The 22,036-nt window shown below is 41.9% G+C and overlaps 1 protein-coding gene across 5 annotated transcripts in view; it reads right to left on the bottom strand.

The window, feature by feature from the left end:
- Positions 1–22,036, bottom strand: part of FAM120A (family with sequence similarity 120A) — a 119,504-nt gene that overhangs the window by 4,799 nt on the left and 92,669 nt on the right. For 3 of the 5 annotated variants that reach the window (XM_032268525.1, XM_032268527.1, XM_032268530.1), the window contains exons 11-17: positions 20,454–20,703; positions 15,629–15,743; positions 9,640–9,849; positions 8,202–8,385; positions 7,517–7,654; positions 4,958–5,099; positions 3,899–3,995 (exon numbers count right to left, since the gene is read on the bottom strand). In XM_032268525.1, the coding sequence (XP_032124416.1) occupies positions 3,899–3,995; positions 4,958–5,099; positions 7,517–7,654; positions 8,202–8,385; positions 9,640–9,849; positions 15,629–15,743; positions 20,454–20,703 (1,136 nt within the window). The remainder of the gene's footprint in view (positions 1–3,898; positions 3,996–4,957; positions 5,100–7,516; positions 7,655–8,201; positions 8,386–9,639; positions 9,850–15,628; positions 15,744–20,453; positions 20,704–22,036) is intronic. The other 2 variants (XM_032268528.1, XM_032268529.1) reach the window with 2 other exon arrangements.

Below are 22,036 nucleotides of genomic sequence, written 5' to 3'. Positions count from 1 at the left end.
CAAAAGGTGGAAACAACCAACTGTCCATCAACAAATGAGTGGATACATAAATATGTCTTTCCACACAATGAAACACTATTCGGCAATAAAAAGGAATGAAATGCTGATACACACCACAACGTGTATATTTATACAAAATATACAAAACAGAAAAATCCAGAGACACAAAATAGATCAATGATTGCCAGGGGCTGAGGGGTGAGGGTGGGGAGATTGGAGAGTGACTACAATGGACAAGGGGTTTCTTGTGCAGTGATAAATGTTCTGGAATTAATGGTGATGGCTGCTTGACTTTGAGAATAAATTAAAAACACTGAATTACAAACAACCCAATTAGAAACGGTGCAAAGACCCAAACAGATATACAGATGGCAAATAAACACATGAAAAGATGTTCCACATCGTAAGTCATCAGGGAAATGCAAACTAAAACAAAAAGCTCCCACTACACATCTATGAGAATGGCCAGAATCCTGAATACTGACACCACCAAACGCTGGAGAGGATGTGGAGTAACAGGAACTCTCATTCATTGCTATGGGGAATGCAAAATGTTATGGCCACTCTGGAAGATAGTTTGGTGGTTTCTTACAAAACAAAACACACTTACTATAAAATCCCAAAGTCATGTTCATGGATATTTACCCAAAGGAGCTGAAAAGTTATGTCTACATGAAAAACTGCACATGGGTGTTAATAGCAGCTTTATTCATAAGTGCCCCAACTGTAAGCAACAAAGATGTCCCTTAGTAGGTGAATGAATAAACTTGTACATCCGGACAATATAATCTACTCAGTGCTAAAAAAAAAAAAAAGAACTGTGAAGCCATGAAAAGATATGGAGGAAACTTAAATGCATATTGTCAAGTGAAAGAAGCCAATGTGAAAAGGTTACACACTATATGATTAACAACTATGTGACATTCAGGACAAAAAAGATCTGGTAACTACCCAGATGGGAGGAAGAAGGGATGAACAAGCAGAGAACAGAGGATTTTAGGGCAGTGAAATTATTCTGTGTGAAACTATATTGGTGCATACATGCCATTATACATTTGTTCAAATCCACAGAGTACACACCACCAAGAATGAACCCTAATGTCAACTGTGGACTTAGTGTGAAAAGGATGTGTCAATGTAGGGTCACAGAATGTAACAAAGGGACCCCTCTGTGGGAGAGGTTGACAATGGAGGAGTTGTGTGTGTGCCTGCACGGAGGAGATGGAACTCTGCCTTCTGCTTCTACACCTTCTGCTCAATTTTGCTGTGAACCTGAAACTACCTCTAAAATTTAGTCTCTGAGAAAAACAAACCATTGAACTGTACTTTAAAATAGGTAAACATCATGTATGTGAGTCATATATTTAAAAAGAAACAAAAGACAAAATTTTTTTTAAAAAACTATTAATTCAAGGAAACTTTCTAAAATAAAATGAAATGTGAAATTATCTTTGGAAAGCATGCTTTTCATACTGAGTGCCCTGATCCAGAATAACCAGTCCCAGGGCACTGTGAAGGAAAGTCATTAAACTCTTACTGAGACACAAAAACAGTTTGGGCATTTAGGCCAAAACAGCAAGTGACTTCGAAGGGGAAAAAATTAGACTATTATCCATTTTTGAGAACAGAGCTTCATGCCAGAAGAAAATGAAGCAGCGCCAGGCGTGTTGAGTCATGCCTGTAATCCCAGCACTTTTGGGAGACCGAGACGGACGTATCACCTGAGTTCAGGAGTTTGAGACCAGCCTGGTCAACAGGGTGAAACCCTGTCTCTACTAAAAATACAAAAATTAGCAGGGTGTGATGGCACATGCCTGTAATCCCAGCTACTCAGGAGACCGAGGCACGAGAATCACTTGAACCCAGGAGGTGGAGGTTGCAGTGAGCCGAGATTGTGCCACTGCACTCCAGCCTGGGTGACAGAGCAAGACTCCAACTCAAAAAAAAAAAAAAAGAAAGAAAATGAAGCAACATAAGACACTTGAGGAAAGAAAATGTGAGCCGATGCTTCCAGTTATAAGGAAAATAAACTGTTTTCAAATTAATATTATTCCTACATTCTTCCTGAGGAACCCTTCCTGAGAATCTACTAAAGAAAGGGTTTCAGGAGCCAAAATGGACGCACAGACACAAGGCTTGGTAGGGGTATGAGACATGAAGGTGTTTCTAGAACCAAGGCAGCTGAGGTAAAAAGGGAATGTACAGTAGGTCACGGCTGGCTGCCCAGATAATGTAGGTAAGAAAAGCACAGCTACTTTTTGTAGAAATGCAAGAATGGTAAGGGAGAATGAGAAGCAAACACTTCCTTTTAACTGTTCTCAGTAATTTAGGCTGGTAATGGTAGTATTCATTCCGAGCCTGCTGTGTGTACAGTATGGAAAAAGTCAATAATTAGTTTTGTATATCCAATCTCATCAACTCCTGACTACTACTTTTTTTGTTGTTGTTGAGACACCGTCTTGCTCTGTCACCCGGGCTAGAGTGCAGTGGCACAATCTCAGCGCATTGCAGCCTTAAGCAATTCTCCCACCTCAGCCTCCTGAGTAGCTGAGACCACAGGCACTTACCACCATGCCCAGCTAATTTTTGATTTTTTGCAGAGACGAGGTCTCGCCATATTGCCTGCTGGTCTGAAACTCCTACTCTGCCTGCCTCAGTCTCCCAAAGTGCTGGGATTACAGCCATGAGCCACTGTGCCCAGCCTTTTCTGACTTCTGAAGAACCAAGATTCTCAGGGAGGAAGAACGGACATTTAGATAATAAGTAGAAGTTAAGTAGAAGTCTTGAAGTCCTACATTTGAATTGGAAGATTCAGTATAAACTATAATGTCATTCATTGGTGGGGACAGCATGTTATGTATATATAGTGTATGCCTGTGTACATAGGTACATGTGTGCACAGTACATACATGTGCCTGTGCTTATGCACCTTTCCTCCCTAGTGCTGTCTGCAGGAAAAGCCTACAGTGACTCGGTACAGAAGAAAGGACATACAGATACATGACAGTAGGTTTTTAAAGGCCTTGTAGTCCTCAGTTTGAATTAGAAACATCAACAGAAATTCATGACAATCCTATATTTAAAAACAAAACCTTAGATGTATGTGCGTGTTTACGTGTGAAAAAACAGAGCTCCAGGTGTGGATATACTTCCCGCTCCACGCCAGTTCTTTCACAGAACACTAGGAATGGTGAACAGTGCTGTGGTAATAAGACCTGTCCATGCTCAGACCAGTCCTGAAATGTTTCCCATTAAAGAAACCAAGAAACTGGCTGGGCACGGTGGCTCATGCCTGTAATCCCCAGAATTTTGGGAGGCCGAGGGAGACAGATCACCTGAGGTCAAAGGTTCAGCCTGGCCAACATGGTGAAACCCCATCTCTACTAAAAATACAAAACTCATTTGGGTGTGGTGGGGCGCGCCTATACTCCCAGCTACTCAGAAGGCTGAGAGAGGAGAATCACTTGAGCTCAGAAGGTAGAGGTTGCAGTGAGCCCAGACTGCACTACTGCACTCCAGCCTGGGCAACAGAGCGAGACTACATCGCAAAAAAAAGAGGAAACCAAGAACTGAAAGTGGTTGTTCAAGCTCTGACAGGGCCAGGCAATCTCCAAGGTGCACCTGGGCCATCATGCCACACCAGGCAGGACGCCACCAGAGACACAGGTCATGGAAAAGGGGAGAGACAACCTGAAGAAGCACTCAACAGCAAACAATCTGGGCTCTAGGAAACGGACATTTGGTGAGCAACTACGTGCCAGTTATGGTGTTAGAGGATTGACAGCTAAAGCATTATCCTCGCAGCCCCTGTCTGAGCACAGGCACAAGAAGTGCAAGCTCAGACAGGAGACATCCCTGAGGGCACTGAACTGGCACAAACACCATGTTGTCTTCTTACCTGAATCGCTGCCTGGTTTTTGTAACCTCTGCCATAGTACCTTCCACCTCTTCCAAATGTTCTAATCACTGGGGTGGAAATAACTCCTCTTGGACGCCTAAATGAATAAAAAAGGACAACAATAAACACTTAAATCTGTTACAGACATTTAAAATAATACCAAATGATATTAAAGCCATCCAGTCTTACACTTTATGAAGCACTGAATTAACCCATTTATGCAGGGGGTTGCAATTTTTTGAATTTTATCAAACCTTGGCAATGACCTTGAGCAGGACATAAATAACTCCCACATGCTTAGTGTTCCAATAATGGAACACTAGGGATAAACAGGTTAAGTATGATCATAGGGAAGATTTATTCCAAGGAATCAATCTTATTTTTTTGGTTCATATCCATTGCATTTGCAGTCAAATGCTCTACCCCTGAGCTACAGCCCTCCATATCCAATGCATTTGATTTGAAAACCAGTACTTTAATAATACTACTTTTAAAAAATTGTTAAGGTACCTGGATAATTGAAAATTGTATGGTTATTTAATAATGGCTACTTAAATAATTATATAATACTATAAATGGGATTGCAAGCATTATAAATGATATTAAAGGCTGGGCACAGGGGCTTACACCTGTAATTCCAGCACTTTGAGAGGCCCAGGCGGGTGGACTGGTTGAGCTCAGGAGTTCAAGACCAGCCTGAGCAACAAGGCGAAACCGTGTCTCTACCAAAAATACGAAAATTAGCCAGGCATGCTGGCACATGCCTGTGATACCAGCTACTCGGGAGGCTGAAGTGGGAGGATTGCTGGAGCCCAGAAAGTTGAGGCTACACTGAACTGTGATTGTGCCACTGAACTCCAGCTTGGGTGACAGAGTGAGACCCTGTCTCAAAATAAATACATAAATTAAAACTAAATAATTAAATAAATACAAATGATATTAAACAAGAATGTATCTAATGATATAAAAATTTTCCCACTGAACTCCCAAGTCAAAAAAGCAAGTTAGAAGCTGTATTCTTTATTTATACTAAAGACATTCTCATGGCTCAGAACTTACCCTCTAGCTGGTCCTCCGACAGAAACCACCTGCAGGGGGAAAGGCCCCCGGCCCCCACGGCCCCGCCTGCTCCCAGCCCAGTGGCCAACCACAGTGCCAGCTATTTCTAGTTTGCCTCCCTGAGAAGGTATAGGTTGGACTCCTGCACAAAAAATATGCGAAAAGACAAGATCTTTACAATCACAGAATTAAGAATAGCAAAAAGGCACAGCAAGAAACATCTTTTCAATTTTGGTTTACATTTACCATGAAGCTACTTTCTCCTGCTTTGTAAAATTTTGTATTATGTAGTGTATCTATGTGCACACTGTTTGACTTTATTGTGAAGAACCCATGACAACTGAATTAGGTTACAACTGCAAATGTGCAAGCCTTTTTAGATAGAAAAAGATTCAATAAAGTGTTGTCATCGGTACATATGGCATGCCTTCTATATTACCAAGATGGAAATCTGCAAACTCAGAATGTTTTCTCTTTAGGCAAATACTTCCAGGTTTACTACCTTAACCAAACATCATAGAATCGATAAATCTAGCCTGTATTTCTTATTCTATTTTTAAATTAGAATTTCCTTAAGCAGAGTCACAAATAGAATTTACTAATTTCTTTTAATTGCTGCAAATTATAAGTTTTCTGACCTAAGAAAATTCTCAAATTGCTAACTGGCCGCAAAACTTCTGATTAAAAACAAAAAAATAAGCAAAACCAGAGCCCCAAGCATCTTGTTTTCTAACAGTGGGAATGGATCATAATAAACTGTCCTCTTGGTGTTAGCTGAGGCAATTCAGCTTTGTCCAACAGAAACCTACAACGAGCTTTATATTTTCTTGTAGCTACATGAAAAATGTACAAATAAACAGAGGAAAGACGTTTTAATAATACATTTATTTAACCCCATGTATCCAAAATAATACTATTGCAACAAGCAGTCAAGAAAAAAAAAAAAATTTTTTTTTTTTTTTTGAGACAAGGTCTTGCTCTGTCACCCAGGCTGGAGTGCAGTGTCATGATCACGGCTCACTGCAGCCTTGACCTCCCAGCTCAAGCGATCCTCCCACCTCAGCCTCCTGAGTAGCTGGGACTACAGGTGTGTACAACTACACCTGGCTAACTTTTCAAATTTTTTTGTAGAGGCAAGGGTCTCATTATGTTGCCTAGGCTGGTCTTGAACTCCTGCCTCAAGCAATTCTCTCTCCTTGACCTCCCAAAGTGCTGGGATTATAAGCATGAGCCACTGTGCCTGGCTCAAGATAAAAAATGGATGAGCTATTTTAGTCTGCTTCCCATTTTAAGTTTTAAAATCTGATATTTTACACATTTTAGCCAGAGTTGATGTACTCAACAGAGCATGTGGCCAGCAGCTACTACACTGGGCAATGCAAATCTGAGTTCCAGACACAATTTTAAGAAAGTTTGGAAGCAGGTTGCTTTTATCATTCCAGTCTAAGAGTTCACTTCTTACCCCACACTATCCATAGTAGTCTCCCCTCTCCCTCCATCTTTGATCCCAACTACAGGCCAGCTTCAGTTTCAAGGCACTAATAGGAGCTGAAGCAAATCAAGAAACAGAGAGAAAACACAGCTGTGAGCTGCATGAGTAGCAGTCACAGAGCAGAGTAGTACCCTGCAGGAGGCTGGTGGGCGGACGGAGGAGGCAGAGGGGCATGCAGCTGCACCAGGGAAAGCAGAGGCAATCTGAGGTTGCAGACAGAAGGACTGACCCATCGCCAAGTCTGCCAAGAGTCACCTTTCCACACAGTGTCCCTTGCTGGCCTCCCTAACTACCCCATGTAACTGAGTTGGAAAATCATAGATCAAGAGAGAAAGGCTTGCCCATCCTCAATGTGACTCCAAAAATCACATCTGAACACTCAGTCCTGTTATGTGACTTAATGGGCAGATTTAGATCTGCAGTCCCAAAACATGGGATTAGGACAAAGACACAGGTCACTGGCTTCCAATTACAGCACCACCACAAGACATTGCTTCCTATGCTAAATGTTAAGACATTGCTTCCTATGCTAAATGTTAAGACCCTTTTCTCCTTTGCAAGCCTAATACAAATGCAAAGAGAAGCACTGGGAATCTATAGTAAACTGCCTTGTTTATATTCCCAACATTAGATCTTTGTTTAAAAATGTTTCTGTGAAACAAACTGTGACAGACTTTTTATGTCAGGAATTCTGTGACCATTAGAATATTCTATACAAGTAGGATAATCTTTACCAAAAGATGGCTGCTTGGGAAAGAAACGCCACTATTAGTCAGCAGCTCATCCTATGAACACGAGGCGATGGTCAGGTGCACAGAAAGGCTCTGTTCTAGGTGGACACTCAGTGGCCTACCCTGAAAGGAGAGACTGGCCACAGCAGAGCCGCTGCCGAGACCTGAGAGCAGAGAGTCTCGGGAGGAGCGGTCAAGGAGGGTCAGAGCAGGGACCCAGAAGAAAGGCCGTTCTGCTGGAGGAGGGACTCATGAGGACAGGAAGGAAGGCGCCAGACGATGGAGCGAAGGAAGTGCTGGCAGGCAGAAGCTCTGGGAAGGGGTGGGTATAATTACCGCCCTGGGACTTGCTAGTCCTGCTGCTGTCACTGCCTGAGAAGGCTCCGCAGTGTCCCGATGCTGCCGCCACACGGAAGGCACGGTAGGGGCCTGTTGCTACCGTTTCCCCATAGGGGCCTCCAAAGCCACAGACGCCTGTGGGACCCGGGGTAGAGAGAGAGGGGAGAAGTGTAAGGGACAGGACTCAGGGCCCTGCTGGGTGTTCAGGCAGAGTGGCCCCTGCCTCCTCCAGCTGCCGCGGAGGGCTGTCCTGCGCCCATGGTCCCTGGGGACCAGCACTGAAAGGCCACCCTCCCTGCAGTGGGTCATGAAACAGGGCACTGACATGGGGCTCAGGATGGACCCTGAGAGATGAGTCTGGAAAGATGGCTGTCTCTGACCTGGGTGGGTTTATTTTCCCTTACACATGATAAAAATATATATATCTTAAAATGTGAGTGGAGTTTTCAGACTGACTGACAGATTTTACGATGCAGCTTTTGCATCAGCATCAGCAGGTCCCTCTCCCCTAATCTCCAGGCTCAAACTTGCTCCTCACGGACTTGAAGAACTGCTGCTGCGGGATCTCCAAGACCAACAATGACAAGGTCAACACAACAGATGGGCTTGCCTATAAGGGCTGCACATTCTTTATAGGCATCTGGCATCTGTTACCCACAGGAACAAGTTCCAATCAACTCACCTGCAAAGCCTCTGCCCCTGCCCTGAGAGGGTGGGACAGGCCCAAAGTGCCGGGGGTATGCAGAGGCAGGGTAGAAGGGCAGGGCAGGAGGTGGCGGGAAAGGGAGCGTGTGGCTCTGCCGGGAGAAGCTGAGCCCCTCGAGGACGCTCTGGCGCATCTTCTCTACCTTGGCAGCCTGCTCAGCCTGGAAGTCAAGGACCAGCATGTGAAAATGCCATCCACAAGGTTTTAATTGAATTTAAATGAGCACTAAAGAAATAAGATCTATCGACTGTACAGTTGGCCCTCTTTATTCATGAATTCTATGTCTGCAAATTTGCCTACTTGCTAACATTTATCTGTAAACACAAAAATCAATACTCATGGTTGCTTTCTGGTCATCTGCAGACTTGTGCAGTACATGGCAAAAACTTTAGTTGCCTGATGCACTGACCCCAGCTAAGGTCAAACATGACAACGGCTGCCTTCTTGTTTCAGCTCATGCTGAAAACAAAAATCCTTTTCAGAGTTTATTTAGTGTCACGTGTTTCACAATTTTGTCCTTTTTTATTGGTGATTTCACTGTTTAAAATGGTCCCTGGCTCAGTGCAGGGGCTTATGTCTGTAATCCCAGCACTTTGGGAAGCCAAGGTGGGTGCACTGCTTGAGGTCAGGAGTTCAAGACCAGCCTTGACCAACATGACAAAACCCCGTCTCTACTAAAAATACAAAAATTAGCTGGGCATGGTGGCGGGCACCTGTAATCCCAGCTGCTCAGGAGGCTGAGCCAGGAGAATCGCTTGAACCTGGGAGGTGGAGTTTGCAGTGAGCCGAGACTATCCCACTGCACTCCAGCCTGGGCGACAAGAGTGAAAATCTGTCTCATAATAAAACAAAACAAAACAAAAAAAACAAATAAAATGGTCCCCAAGTATAGTGCTGAAGTGCTGTCTGGTGTTCCTAAATGCACAGGGAGGCGGTGATGTGCCTTATGGAGAAAATGTATGTTAGAGAAGCTTTGTTCAGGCATGTGTTATGACGCTAGTGGCTGTGAATGCAGTAATAATCAATCAACAATCCATATTATATAAGGTGTCTTTAAACCAAAAAAGTACAGGAAATAAGATTGTATGCTGATTGGTTGACAAAAATATGTGACCAAAGCCTTGAAGGAACCCAGCAACTTGTATTTTCCCTAGGAGCAATGGTTCAGTGTTCACTAATCTGGCATTTAAGGTGAATTTTAGAACATTACACCACAAATAACGAGAAACAATGTTATATCAGGAGCTTGGCTCATTGTGGGTACTGAAGTGATTTAGTGACACTCAGCACTGGGCCTATCCTAAAACAGAATCCTGAAACACAGGATGATAAATATTGTACAAAAGATGACAGATTTAGCCAATGAGCTTTATTTTATTGCAGTTAAAGGCAGCCACCCAGCCCTCGAGCATACCTGACCATCACAGAGGTCGATGAGTGGGGTCTTTTCCCGGCTGGCTTTGAGGAGTTTGGATTGGAAGAGTTTCCCATCAAAATACATCCAAGGACAACAGTGTTCCCAGGGGATTGGCTGTCCGCAAGCATCATTTGCAAACAAAGCCATGTCTACTCCACTCATGAAGAGAGCTGACAGCTGAATTCCTCGGGGATCTAGGTTCTCAATCTTTAAATTGAAAAGAGTAATTTCTATGGAATAAGAGTACTACAGAATTGAATTCTTACAATATCTTACTAAACCTCTCCAACGTTAACAAAATATTCCTCAACAAAACAGCACCACTAAGAAGTCCTATCATTACCTCGTACTGACCTAACACTGGCCTCATTTGAACAGAAATACTTATGTGATTTAACACATTTGAATTTAAGAGAATATTTTATAAGCATACTCAAGTATTTCAGTTTGGGCTTATAAAGCGTTCCATAGTATAGAGTAAGACTGTACTTAAGGCTGACATGTGACAAAATGAGCAGTGATGTGTGGTCAACTTAGTCCAGAGCTCCACAATTTATTCATGAAATAACACTTCACATTTCAGATCTGCACACAGGTAATGCATGAACAGAAAGAGTGTCAAAAATGAACACTCTATTAAGATTCTGCATTTTCAAATAGTTACATTAAAAAATTACTTGGTATAATCACATTCTAAAACAAATTTGTACTTTATGTTTACATTATTTTATATGTCAATGTTTTTAATTGCAACTTGTTAATAAGACTGTCAAAATGTCTTCCAGAGAAATGGATAGCTTATAAATGAAAGAAGACAACGAACTATACCTACTACTAGAATTTGCACAGACTTTAACTTCCCTCAGTGTTGACTGCTGGCTGCCTGCCTTCTGTATGTAGAGCCCATGGTTCAAGTGCCTGATAAGCAGAGGAAGAAACACTAACGCGAGTACAGTCAACTCTTGATCATCTGCATGTGAAAGACCTAGTTTGTGGATTATCCAGGGTACAATTTTAGCTCTCCTCTGGCTTTTGTCTTCCTACTTTGGTGGCTGTTCAAGAATGCAACGTTTACAGGAGATCAATCTAGGCAAAGCCTATTTGTGGCAGGTAAAAGGGATTTTCATTAAAGGGAAAAAGGTCATTCTGGTGCCAAATGCTAATAAACTTACGATCATCTGCTGTTTTTGTTGTTTGTGATAATGGTCCCTATTATCGGCTAACACTGCTTCCCAACCTTTTTTTTAAAATTTTAACAATGCAGTTAACCTTCCAAAACCTGGAGAAGTCTGTTCACCCATTTATAAAAGGTGTTTACGCCTCTGGATCCTACTGTACATCACCAGCTCCTCCTTTTCCCATGTAGTTGTTGGGAAGTGAACTAAAAAAACGTTCCCTTGGGGGCAGGTAAGGCTAGGGTGATAGGATTCGATGCATTTTTATATTTATATGCCAAGTGGAGGAAGAGAGGTCAAACTAGAATAAAATGGAGAAAATGTATGTACTTGATTCATTTAGACCCCAGCCACCCCCACCTCTGAGCTGCAGAAAGGGAGAATTCTCAAGGCAGAAAAAGGGAGCTGACCCTACTGGAAAGTGCCCAAGCAGAGTTGTGGCCCATGAATGACCAGGACACCCATGTCCTGGCCCCTTGCTCTGTGGAAATGACCACAAATCCCTTCCAGTCAGGTGGGACTCCACTGCTTCTAACCCAGGGGCCTCCGTGCCTCACTCTCTGCCCTACGCCAGAGAACAGAGAACCCAGGTCAAGGATTAGGGAGAGAAAATGCTGCTCTAAAGTTGTTTGCATGGCTATCCAAATGTCAAACACAAAATGCCACCAACACCCTCTGTGTAAGCACATGCAGCACCAACCTAACGGTGTTTCTTTTTGAAACAGAATCTTGCTCTGTCATCCACACTGGAGTACAATGGCACAATCTTGGCTCACTGCAACTTCCGCCTCCCGGATTCAAGCCATTCTCCTGCCTCAGCCTTCCAAGTAGCTGGGATTATAAACGTGCACCACCACATCTGGCTAATCTTTGTACTTTTAGTACAGTCATGTTTTCACTATGTTGGCCACGCTGGTCTTGAACTCGTGGCCTCATGTGATCCACCCGCCTTGGCCTCCCAAAGTGCTGGGATTACAGGCATTAGCCAACACATCCATGCCCCTGCAGTTGTTTCTTAGGAACGGGCTGGTGATCACATCCAGATTCAAACCTTTACAATTAATGTAACTCAACTAATATAACTCAAAACCACTCACCAGGAAAATGGCTATCTGCACACCAAACTTAAGAAACAGTAGCAGATGTATACGGCACAGAAGCACCCTAGTTAGAACTATTAACCTCCACATTTGCTGACAGGAAGAATGCAGCAAGGCTACAGTGTGCGTGCGCGTGTGTGTATATGCCTGTGTGTGTGTGCACGCATGTGTATCAAATGGCCTTAACATTAAAGGATTACATTTTTAAGAATTTTTGCTGATTTTATTCTCTTTGTAGCAATTGTGAATGGGAGTTCACTTATGATTTGGCTCTCTGTTTCTCTGTTACTGGTGTATAGGAATGCTTGTGATTTCTGCACATGAAGAATTTTTTAAATGATGTTTATAGCTAAGATAATTAGAGGTTTTAGTAATGACAACTAGCATTAATCTAAAAGAGAAAAGTTCTTTGAATAAGAGCTTGCATAAACAATCTGAATAAAATCCTGATTGTGGTGTAAATCTGCTTCCTTTGAAAAATTTTTAAACTTACATTACATGGTGCTTTTCTTTCCCTAATGTTAATTATATAAATAATAATATCTAATATTTATGGAGTACTTAAGAAATATGTATCAAACACTGCTTTTTTCATTGTCATTGTCATCTCTAAACAACACAGAACGCAGGCACCTCTAAATAGTATTCCCTTGTACAGACGGGTCACAGTGGGCTCAGGATCACAGGGCTGGTAATTAGGAGAACCCAAATCTGAACCCTTGATTATAAAAATGGCTGCAATACTCACATTCTAATCTCATTCTTTTACATCAATTGAGATAAAATATTCAACATCATCCAAAGTTCATCAACTAGAGAAATACAAAAAGTTCTGACTTTATAAGAAATACAAATACGGAAGTTAATCTCTCTGACCAATTAGCTCAAGAATCAAATTTGAGCGACGTTACTTTGTCCAACATCTAATTACTGGGCAACAGACTCTTACTTCAATTTGTCAAATTTCCTATATGCAAAATAACTCTTACACATATCACAGACATGTTGCAGGCCCCTAATACTGTCTTTAAAGCTCTTCATTTTCCTTCCATATTTTATATTCTGCACTTGGCATGTGAAACTGTTAAAAGAACTTAAGGCAGTTATAGGGATGTCAAGGCAAGGGAGAAAGAAACTGTACAAATATTATAATGGTACGAAGTTCTTTCTCCTCATTATTTACCCACCCTCCTCGAAACACAGGGTCAGTGCTAATTTTACCTTAATTATATTCATGCTGGTAACCTAGGAGAAGGGCTTAAAAAATATAACAGGAAAAATGAGGGTCATCAATCACTGTCACAGGTATTCAAGGAGCCACATGGAACACTCTCAATTATTCATGGACATGGCAGACGAAGAAAGCATGGATGAGATGAAATTCTTAAAAATTCATTGTAACTAACAGTTTCAATGTCTTTTCCTACCAAACCTCCCATTAGAAAAAGTTAACAAGAGTCCTAACTGTCAGCACTGGGTTTTTCCTCCCTCTTTTCCTCCTCTGATGGCCAACCACAGAGTGGACGATAAATGGGAGAAGAGAAACAGGGTCTGGGCAATCCACAAACTGGGTAGTAGGCCCAGACACACCAGTTAACAGTCAAGAGTTGACTATATCACACACCATGAAATAGTGTATTACAACAAAGCATTGTTGTTGCTTTTGATATTGCACAAAATTTTAGTGGTTAAATGAAAAGGCAATTTTAGAATTTAATTTTCTAACACTGAATTTTGGAACCCTCAGCTCTGCATAGGAATTTTTATAGCATTTAAATAATGATCATTCCTATTAATTCTCAATCTGATGATAGCTGAGAGGATCTTAAATCTTAAAAAACAAAAAAGCAAACAACTGCCTTTCCCCTCAACAAATGCTATTCTTCCTTACAGGTCTTTCAGAATTTATACTAATCATGAAAATGAAGCACTTACAGGTATAGGCTGCTCTTATTAAAGGGAACTGTCGACCTCCAGACAAGCAAGACCCAGAGGATCGATGAGTCAGACTGAAGTTTACTATACATACCTATGTCTTTCTGAGCACATCTCTACAAATGTCTGGCTTTAGATGAAGAACCAGGAGAAAACCATGAAAGCACTAAGATCTCAAAAGAACCAAAATGAAAGCTTAGAGTGTGATTGTCAAAAGTTATATCCTATGTGTTGATCCAAAAATGAAAAGGATATGAAATATAAGATGAACTTTGAGTAAAAGTAACTTGATGGTGAATAAGGCTTAGTGGGCATACCTGATACCTGGCGGTCTGATTTTCAGAACTGGGATGTCAATACTGATGTAATAATCTATATAAGAGAAACAGGAGTAGAGGTAGAGGGATGGCACCACACTCTAGCAAAAGTATCTCCAACCCCCTGAAGCACAGTCTGTGACGAAGACGGTGGTGATGAGACAAACCAGGTGAGGATACGGGGAAGGACCTGACTTAGCACCAGCCACACTGCCTGACGGGGACACCTGACCAAACATTGAAAACAGAAACGTAAATTCAAAAACATTAAAAATAATAATTTCTGTCTAACAAACAGAAAAGCTTGATCTACAAAGCAAAGAATATAATTTGAAGTGAATTCTCCTAAGTTTTGGTTTTTTTACTTAGCTTATTTCTAAGTCATAAGAAGTCTCAGGTGAGTTCCACACAGTTGAGGAGGGTCACTTAACACCAAATTACTCAATTTAACATGATAATTTAGGGAAAACTAGAAATTTATTAAGCAACAACTATTGAATACTGAAAATCTATAAAGTGAGCCTAAAATTCCCCTGCTGGAAAGAATGCCTTCATAAAGAATGCCAAAAAGATCTAAGGTGAAGGCAATTTTGTGGAAAGAGATTAACTGATTACAAATCAAACTCTGTAAAACAAAACAAAACAAAAGAACTGATGGCAAAGAAAAAAACAAAATCCTATACATTGAAAAGAAAAGGTTGATCTACTAATTTAACCAGCTTTGAAAAGTCTTGAACTTTCTAAAATTTAATATGGAAATTAGAAAGCAATTACAACCATGTGAACCAGGTAACTAATGAAAGTATATTGAAAAAGATATTCACACTGAAAAATTAGGTGACAACTTGAAGAAAAATCAATACTGTTAAAACAAAGAACAAAAGGAATTACTAGAAGGCAAAATTAAAAGGAATATGATGTTAAATGCTGACTTAAAGGGGCACAGAAATGATGATGTAACATCGTTCTTCAAGTGGTTTTTTATAAGGGATTTTATAATACTGGAGGGGCAAAGAATATTGTTTAGAGAAAACTAATGTTGTAATTAGGAACAATGAAATGAAATAAGAAAAAGAATCCTCGCTAGATGTTAGAACATTCTTAAGATCAAGCCCTCTCAGGGTTTGGAATCCCCTCCTAATATATAAAAAGCAAGTTTATTTTATGATGTGATAAATAAGAATAAACACCCAATGGTAAACAAGGGGAAATCATTCTCTGACTACAGTGGGACTAATCATTTCCAAACTGGGGATAGTAAATCCATAACTAGAAAGGAATATTCAGTATTCCTTTTGCCATGAAGGCAATCGTTCAAGTTCTTATCATATTAGTATTATTAGTTTAGTGCACTAAAGCAATTAAAGAATTAGCAATTCTGCCTGTTGAAAGTTAGCTGTATTACATCAAAATCCAAAGCGAGACTGTCCAAGACAATGCAATGAAGCTGATAAATTACCTTGAGTTCCTGGAGCTGATCAGGCTCGTAGAGTTTGGGGGACAGCGCCTGAGCCAGGAAGGCATCCAGCTCCTGACGCCGGAGGATGCGTGCTCCTGGCCACTGCACCATGTACCTGGTGAGGGGCAGAAACGAAAGGCTGGTGATTACTGAGTGGTCAGCTGTCATAGCGACAAGCCCAGTGGGAGGTTCTAGGTAAATTCCAGATGAGGTGAGCTAAGAAGACCCACGTGATTTCTTATTCAGCTTTTCTATTTTCACTTGATGATGCCATTATGAATGAAAACATAATCACCCAAGATGATCAGGATGTTTTACTTTAGAATAATTTAAATTGTGCATACTGAAAACTAGCTGGTCAGTGATTTTTGACACAACTTCACTCCTGTGAAGTATTTAAACCCTGAAAGTACATTCTAAGTACCAATTTTCAGGATTCATTCATTTTTTGTTCAAGCCAGGATACCCAGGAGGCAGACCCTAGGTACAAATAAGAAGAGAAATCCCGAGATGAAAAGCAAAGACCATTGCCCAGCCACTCTGCAGCTGCAGGTCCACGGAGGAGGTAAACAACCAAAGATGGGGTCAGTACCACAGGGTGAGGGGGAGTCAGACTCAAGAAAAGCAATGCATAGGACCATCACTAGAGTCACAGTAAAATGTGTGCACCCTGAAGTGGCTGCTGAAGGACAATCAATCTCCAAATCTTCAACTTCAACTAGAACAGGTCTGCCTGAGAGTCTCCTTTCCTTCTCGGTAACGGCACTGCCTGAATCACAAACACCCTAGAGCACTGTGTAAGCACAACCCCAAGGAGTGTCTGGGCATGAGAAAGTGAAGGGCTAATTATAATGACTTAATCATAAACCTTTCTGAAGTCTAACGGTTCCCAGTTCTTTGCATTCAATAAACTTGAAGGATGATCTAATCAAGTTGCCAGCTGATCACTAAAAATAACTTCTGATGACAGATTACTATGTGATTTCTGGCAAATAAAAGGAGTTCAGAGAAGTGTGACATGCTTAACAAAGTTCTTTCCTTCCCATCTACAGAGTAAGTTTGCTCAGTGCTTAAAATCTGAGTTTTAAATCTGAGTTTTAACAAAACCCAAGGTCAGAGTTGGTGCTGAGCACTAAATTATTCTTGTATGAATTAACATTCATCCATGGGAACACAAACTAAGTAGGAGAGGTTCTAGACAGCTCACTGAGATATATTTTCACTTGACGCCCAAAGTGGAAAGTTTATGTGCTCGCTAGGTGCCAAGGCATTGGTCTATGCACTTTACACACTGTAACTCATCTACTGTCATAGAAACTCTGAGGCAGGAATAATAATTATCCCATTTTAGAGAAGGGGAAACTGAGGCACAGAGTGCTTATATACGTCATGGTCAAATTAATGTGGCAAAAGTAGGATGTAAATGCAATCTCAAGGTAAACAAACAGCGAATGTTACATTTGTATGGTATTTACATTTGATCAGATATATTAAAAAAATGTGAGAGTTTTATTTAATTAAACCATCAGTATTTGCAATGACAAAAATCACATTCTTTGCAAAAGGTTTATGACTGGCACATCACTAGTAAAAGCAAAAACTAAACTGCCTTAAGGAGCAATGAGAAGACCATCATATCCCTTCTGTGGGGCTCCACCCCAAAGACATCACCTGACTCTATTCACGAAGAAACATCTGTCCAATAGAAATTGATAATAGTCCACAAAGGAATGTAAAAAAGCTATGAGCTGGCTGCCTGTGTTTGTAAAAAGAAGGTAACTGGAGCATGGCCATGCCCATTGATTTCTGTCTTGCTGACGGCCATCTCAACAGTGCTGAAGAAATGGCACAGGTGTTTCTGGTATCACTGCTGAGAAAGGGCTGGCATTCGCTGCCAGGCCCCAGGCACCAGGCATCAAGACGAGCAAACAAAAGAGCAGGACGGGAGGCAATGCCACAAGGACCAGCTGCATGGCTTCTTCGCTGTCCTTGTATCTCAGTGCTCACACAGAGCAGGCCACAAGGCACCAGCCACTGGAGGAGCAGAGAAATACAGCAGATGGGACGGCATCATGCGTCTGAGCATGAACTTAAACACAAAGCTGAAATGATGTGGCCCTTGCCTCCTATGGTGCAATAGCAGCTCATCCTGCCGTGGCCATGGGGCCCCAGAGTGTGTCCTCACACAGGGTCCCAGCATGCACCTTAGGTCAAGTAGATGGTGGCCAGTCAGGTGCTCTGCTAGATTGAAGGCCATGTGTCACACTAAACTTGGAAGAGAAAAAATACATAAAAATAATCAAATTCATTATTGCTGACTTGATCTCAGAGAACCCAAAGTCTTAAGCTTTCTATGAATATAATATTGTTATTGATAAAAACATGTCCTTAATTGAATTTGCCATCAGAAAAAACCAGAAGCCTCTAAAAGCAAAAATAAAGAAGGAGTCAGCTGGGCATGGTGGCTCATGCCTGTAATCCCAGCATTTTGGGAGGCCGAGGAGGGTGCATCACCTGAGGTCAGGAGTTCAAGACCAGCCTGACCAACACAGTGAAACACCATTTCTAATAACAAAAAAAAAAAATTAGCTGGGTGTGGTGGTGCATGCCTGTAATCCCAGCTACTCTGGAGGCTGAGGCAGGAGAACCACTTGGACCCAGGAAGCAGAGGTTGCAGTGAGCTGAGATGATGCCACTGCGCTCTAGCCTGGGCAAAAAGAGCAAAAAAACTCCACTAAAAAATAAAAAATAAATTAAAAAAAAAAAAAAAAAGGAGGAGTATTTCCCATGAGCCAGTCTTCAATGGAAATCATGTTCAGCTGACACACTGTGCTCTAAGTCAATCTCCGTTTAATTGAGTCTTCTAAATAAGTTATTGGCCTTAACATTTGTTATAAATTTACGAAACATCAGGAAATAAAAACATGAATAAGCTGTATCCCTCCCTTCCTAAAGTCAGGTAGTTGAGACCCAGCGGGAGGGACGGTCAGTCATGCCTGCACAGGCAGTGCCAGCCCAGCAGGCCCCCAAAAGAAGCAGGGGCAATGGGGACTGCGCAACACAGGGATCCTGACCAAATAAGGGGACGTAGGGCTTCCTAGCCAAGCCTCTCACTGCCAGAGCCAGAAGCTATGAGTGCAGCAGGATGCTAGACCATGCCCTACGAACGTGGGGAGGGATGCTGGACTGTGCCAGCTTGGAGGGACCAGGGTGAAACCACTGTTTTCAATGAGAAATAAGAACACGCAGCAGCAGTGTTGGGGTGGAACCTCCCATGCTGCACTAGGAGGGCCAGGGCAGCAAAGTTCCCACAGCAAGGAACCTCCAACTCTAAGAGCCTGGCTTCTAAATGCCATCCCCCACTTGGAGGAACGAGGGCTGCCTGGAGAAATGGAGATACCAGGGGGTGAGGCAGGGAGACACAGGGGCAAGCAGAACATCTGTGGAGAAGTAAAGAGGTGCTCAGAGAAGACAACAAAGGCCAGCTGGCAAGGTAACAAGGGGAACATCAAAACGGACGATGGTGCAGTGAGCTGAGGGCCCCCAGAAAAACAGAAGGCTCTCAGTCCATGCTGCTACAAACGTGCTAGCTGTCTGAGAAGTGAAACCTTCATGGGGCCTCCAAGCACTTCCACATGACAGTCACAAAATATGAGAGTAGCTCTACACAGAGGAGCCTCAGACACCCTGCACCAAATCCTCAGAGCCAGTGTCTGCCTAACGTGCAGGAGACGTGCACCTCCAGGCAGGGCATCACTCCTGAAAGCAAAGAGAGGACCTGGAACAGGAACAGGTTCCTTGTCATGAAGGACACTATTGGGACAACAAGCCTAACCACTCTGAAGGGTGGGATGGACTACAGCATCACTATGGATTGATTTTGATGGCTCTATGGTGGTTATAAAGTAAAATGCCCTCATTTGTTAGAAAAGCAGTCAAGTTAAAAAAAAAAAAAAGTTTCTGTATTGTACTTGCAGCTTTTCTCTATGTTTGAAGTTCTTTTAAAACCAAATCAAACCAATCAACTATAAAACCTAATGAACATCTAGTATGCATCCTAACTCAACTAAACTCCAAAACATCAACAGTATCTACCCATACACCACAGCTGTGGGCTGTGAGGGCACAGACGCAGAGAAATCCCAGCAGCAGAACCACACCAGCACCCAGACCTGGGTTTCCAGATACCTTCTTCATGACAAGGAACCAGGGCTGCTCTTTGGAGAGATGGCTGACGCTGGAGCAGGGAAACAAAAAGCATGCCTGAAGCATCTCACAGCGCCAAAAAGCAAGGAAGCTCTCCCCAAAAAAGAGGACGGTGTGTGTCACAAAGGCCAACCTAAGACAGCTCCCAAGGCCAGAGCCGGGACAATGTGAGCAAGGGTAAGGCAGAGCTGGATATAACCCCAAGTGAATTGATTATGACCCTGTAAAAGAGGACAGGAGTCCGTACTGATATAAATACAGTCATGTGCCACACTAATGTGTTGGTCAACAATGGACCACATACATAATGGTGGTCCCATAAGATTATAATACCATATTTTGACTGTACTTTTTCATGTTTAGATATACAAATACTTGCCATCATGTTTGTGTAAAAACACTACAAACATACTGTATCATAGCTATTAAAATCTAGATTGCATTTACATAGCCTACATTTCTATCACATATATAAATGTGGGATAAGGATAAATTTCAACAGACAACATGATTGATCTGGAATAAACTTTACATCCTCTCTAGAATTCATCTGACACTGTGGTCACAGCCCCTACAAGTGGCTGGGACCCAGGCCCCAGTTCCCATTCATGGCACCCACCGTAGGACACAGCAGAGCACCATGAGGTGAGTGGGCACGTTGGCAGGGTTGAGCATGGCCGGGGTGTCCGACCTCATGCAGGCCAGGAAGGCCCTCATCCTGCGGTTCTTGTCCTCCACCGCCTTGCCCAACCATAGCCTCTTCAGGTTGGGACAGGTCCACTCCCTGAAGGCAAGAGCTTCAACCAGTTCCGGGGTCTGAGGAGACTTCCCTTTGTAAGCTGCCCATTCTTTAATGATCACTGGTGAGACTACAGAAACAAAAAACCAGAGAAGACACATTCATGCATCATTCACCTACTTTCAGTCTTAACAAACATAAGCAGCTGTAGTAATTGGTCTGAAGAAATCGCCTCTCAGGTAACGATGCATTCTCTCCCTAGCAAACCACCAACCATCAAGTCCTCGTGGGTATTTTGTTTGCCCCTCTATTCCATGCAATTAACAGCTTGTTCAGATTTTAGGCCACAAATAAGTTTCATCCAATCAAATTATGACTTGATTTCCTCACATAATTAATATGTATAAATCAAGATGTTAGACAAAATCCATTTTAACATTTTATATCTACAAATAGTTTTAGTTATAACAATCGGTGTCATTCACAGAAGTATGTGGTTATCAAATTATTTTAACATGCCAAATCCAATTTGGATACGTAATCTCTTTCTACATAGATAAATACCCTCATAAGTTAGATTTGAGAAATAATTTGTATTCAGTAACCACTTTACTGAACTTCCCACTTTAACAAATTTAACTGTTAAACTCTATTTTTAAGACTGGCCATAAAACACAAGCAGATGCACATATTCCAAGTGTTGAAGTCCCGGATGATGCCAGCACACAGTAATTCTATTCAGCAAGACTTCAGAGTATAAAGTTATCCAACACTTGGTCTCAAAAACGACAAGAAGTTCTAAGTTGACATAACAAAAACAATACCTTTTATCCACAGATGTTTTACTGTTAGTCAATTAATTCTTACAAATACATAAACATCCACATTTTCCCAGTTGATTTCCCAATAAATTAAGGAAAAAACAGTGACAAGGAAATAAAGCAAAAACAATCCATACTGCATAGTAGAATGTTAAAATTTCATCAACTGCACTGAGGTAACGACCCAATAGGGAAATCTGAGTGTGCATTTCATAAGTAACAAGTGGTTCACTTTAGTTGAATAAACACCAGAACCACAGCAGGGCCCAGTGTGGCCCCTTGCCCAGTGCTGCTACACCTGAGCAAAGGCACCGTCCCTGGCTAACACATTCCAGTACACAGCCCACTCCAAGGTCAGTGGCTGTTCAGAGACCAGGATGCTATCATAAACTCTAATTTGATCTTCAACACATTCATTCTATCCAAATCACATTAATCTATCTGGGTTTGTCTTCTCTAAAGTAACACCTAAGGCATCCTGAAGAATCCAAAAGCAGGACAGAGTTAAATGTATTACTGGCTAATCTCCAGTTCCACTCTAAGTCTAAATATAATCAGGCAATACAATAATCGCTTAAAATGTCATGAAAAACGCCAGGAGTTAGATACTTGGATACACACTGTCTCAGCAACAGAAAAAAA

Source organism: Sapajus apella, unplaced genomic scaffold, assembly GCF_009761245.1.
Source record: "Sapajus apella isolate SASKATOON/1434 unplaced genomic scaffold, GSC_monkey_1.0 scaffold182, whole genome shotgun sequence".
NCBI classification, from domain to species: Eukaryota; Metazoa; Chordata; class Mammalia; order Primates; family Cebidae; genus Sapajus; species Sapajus apella.
The sequence above is the reverse complement of the archived record's forward strand: the minus strand, read 5'-3'. Positions and strand labels throughout refer to the sequence as shown.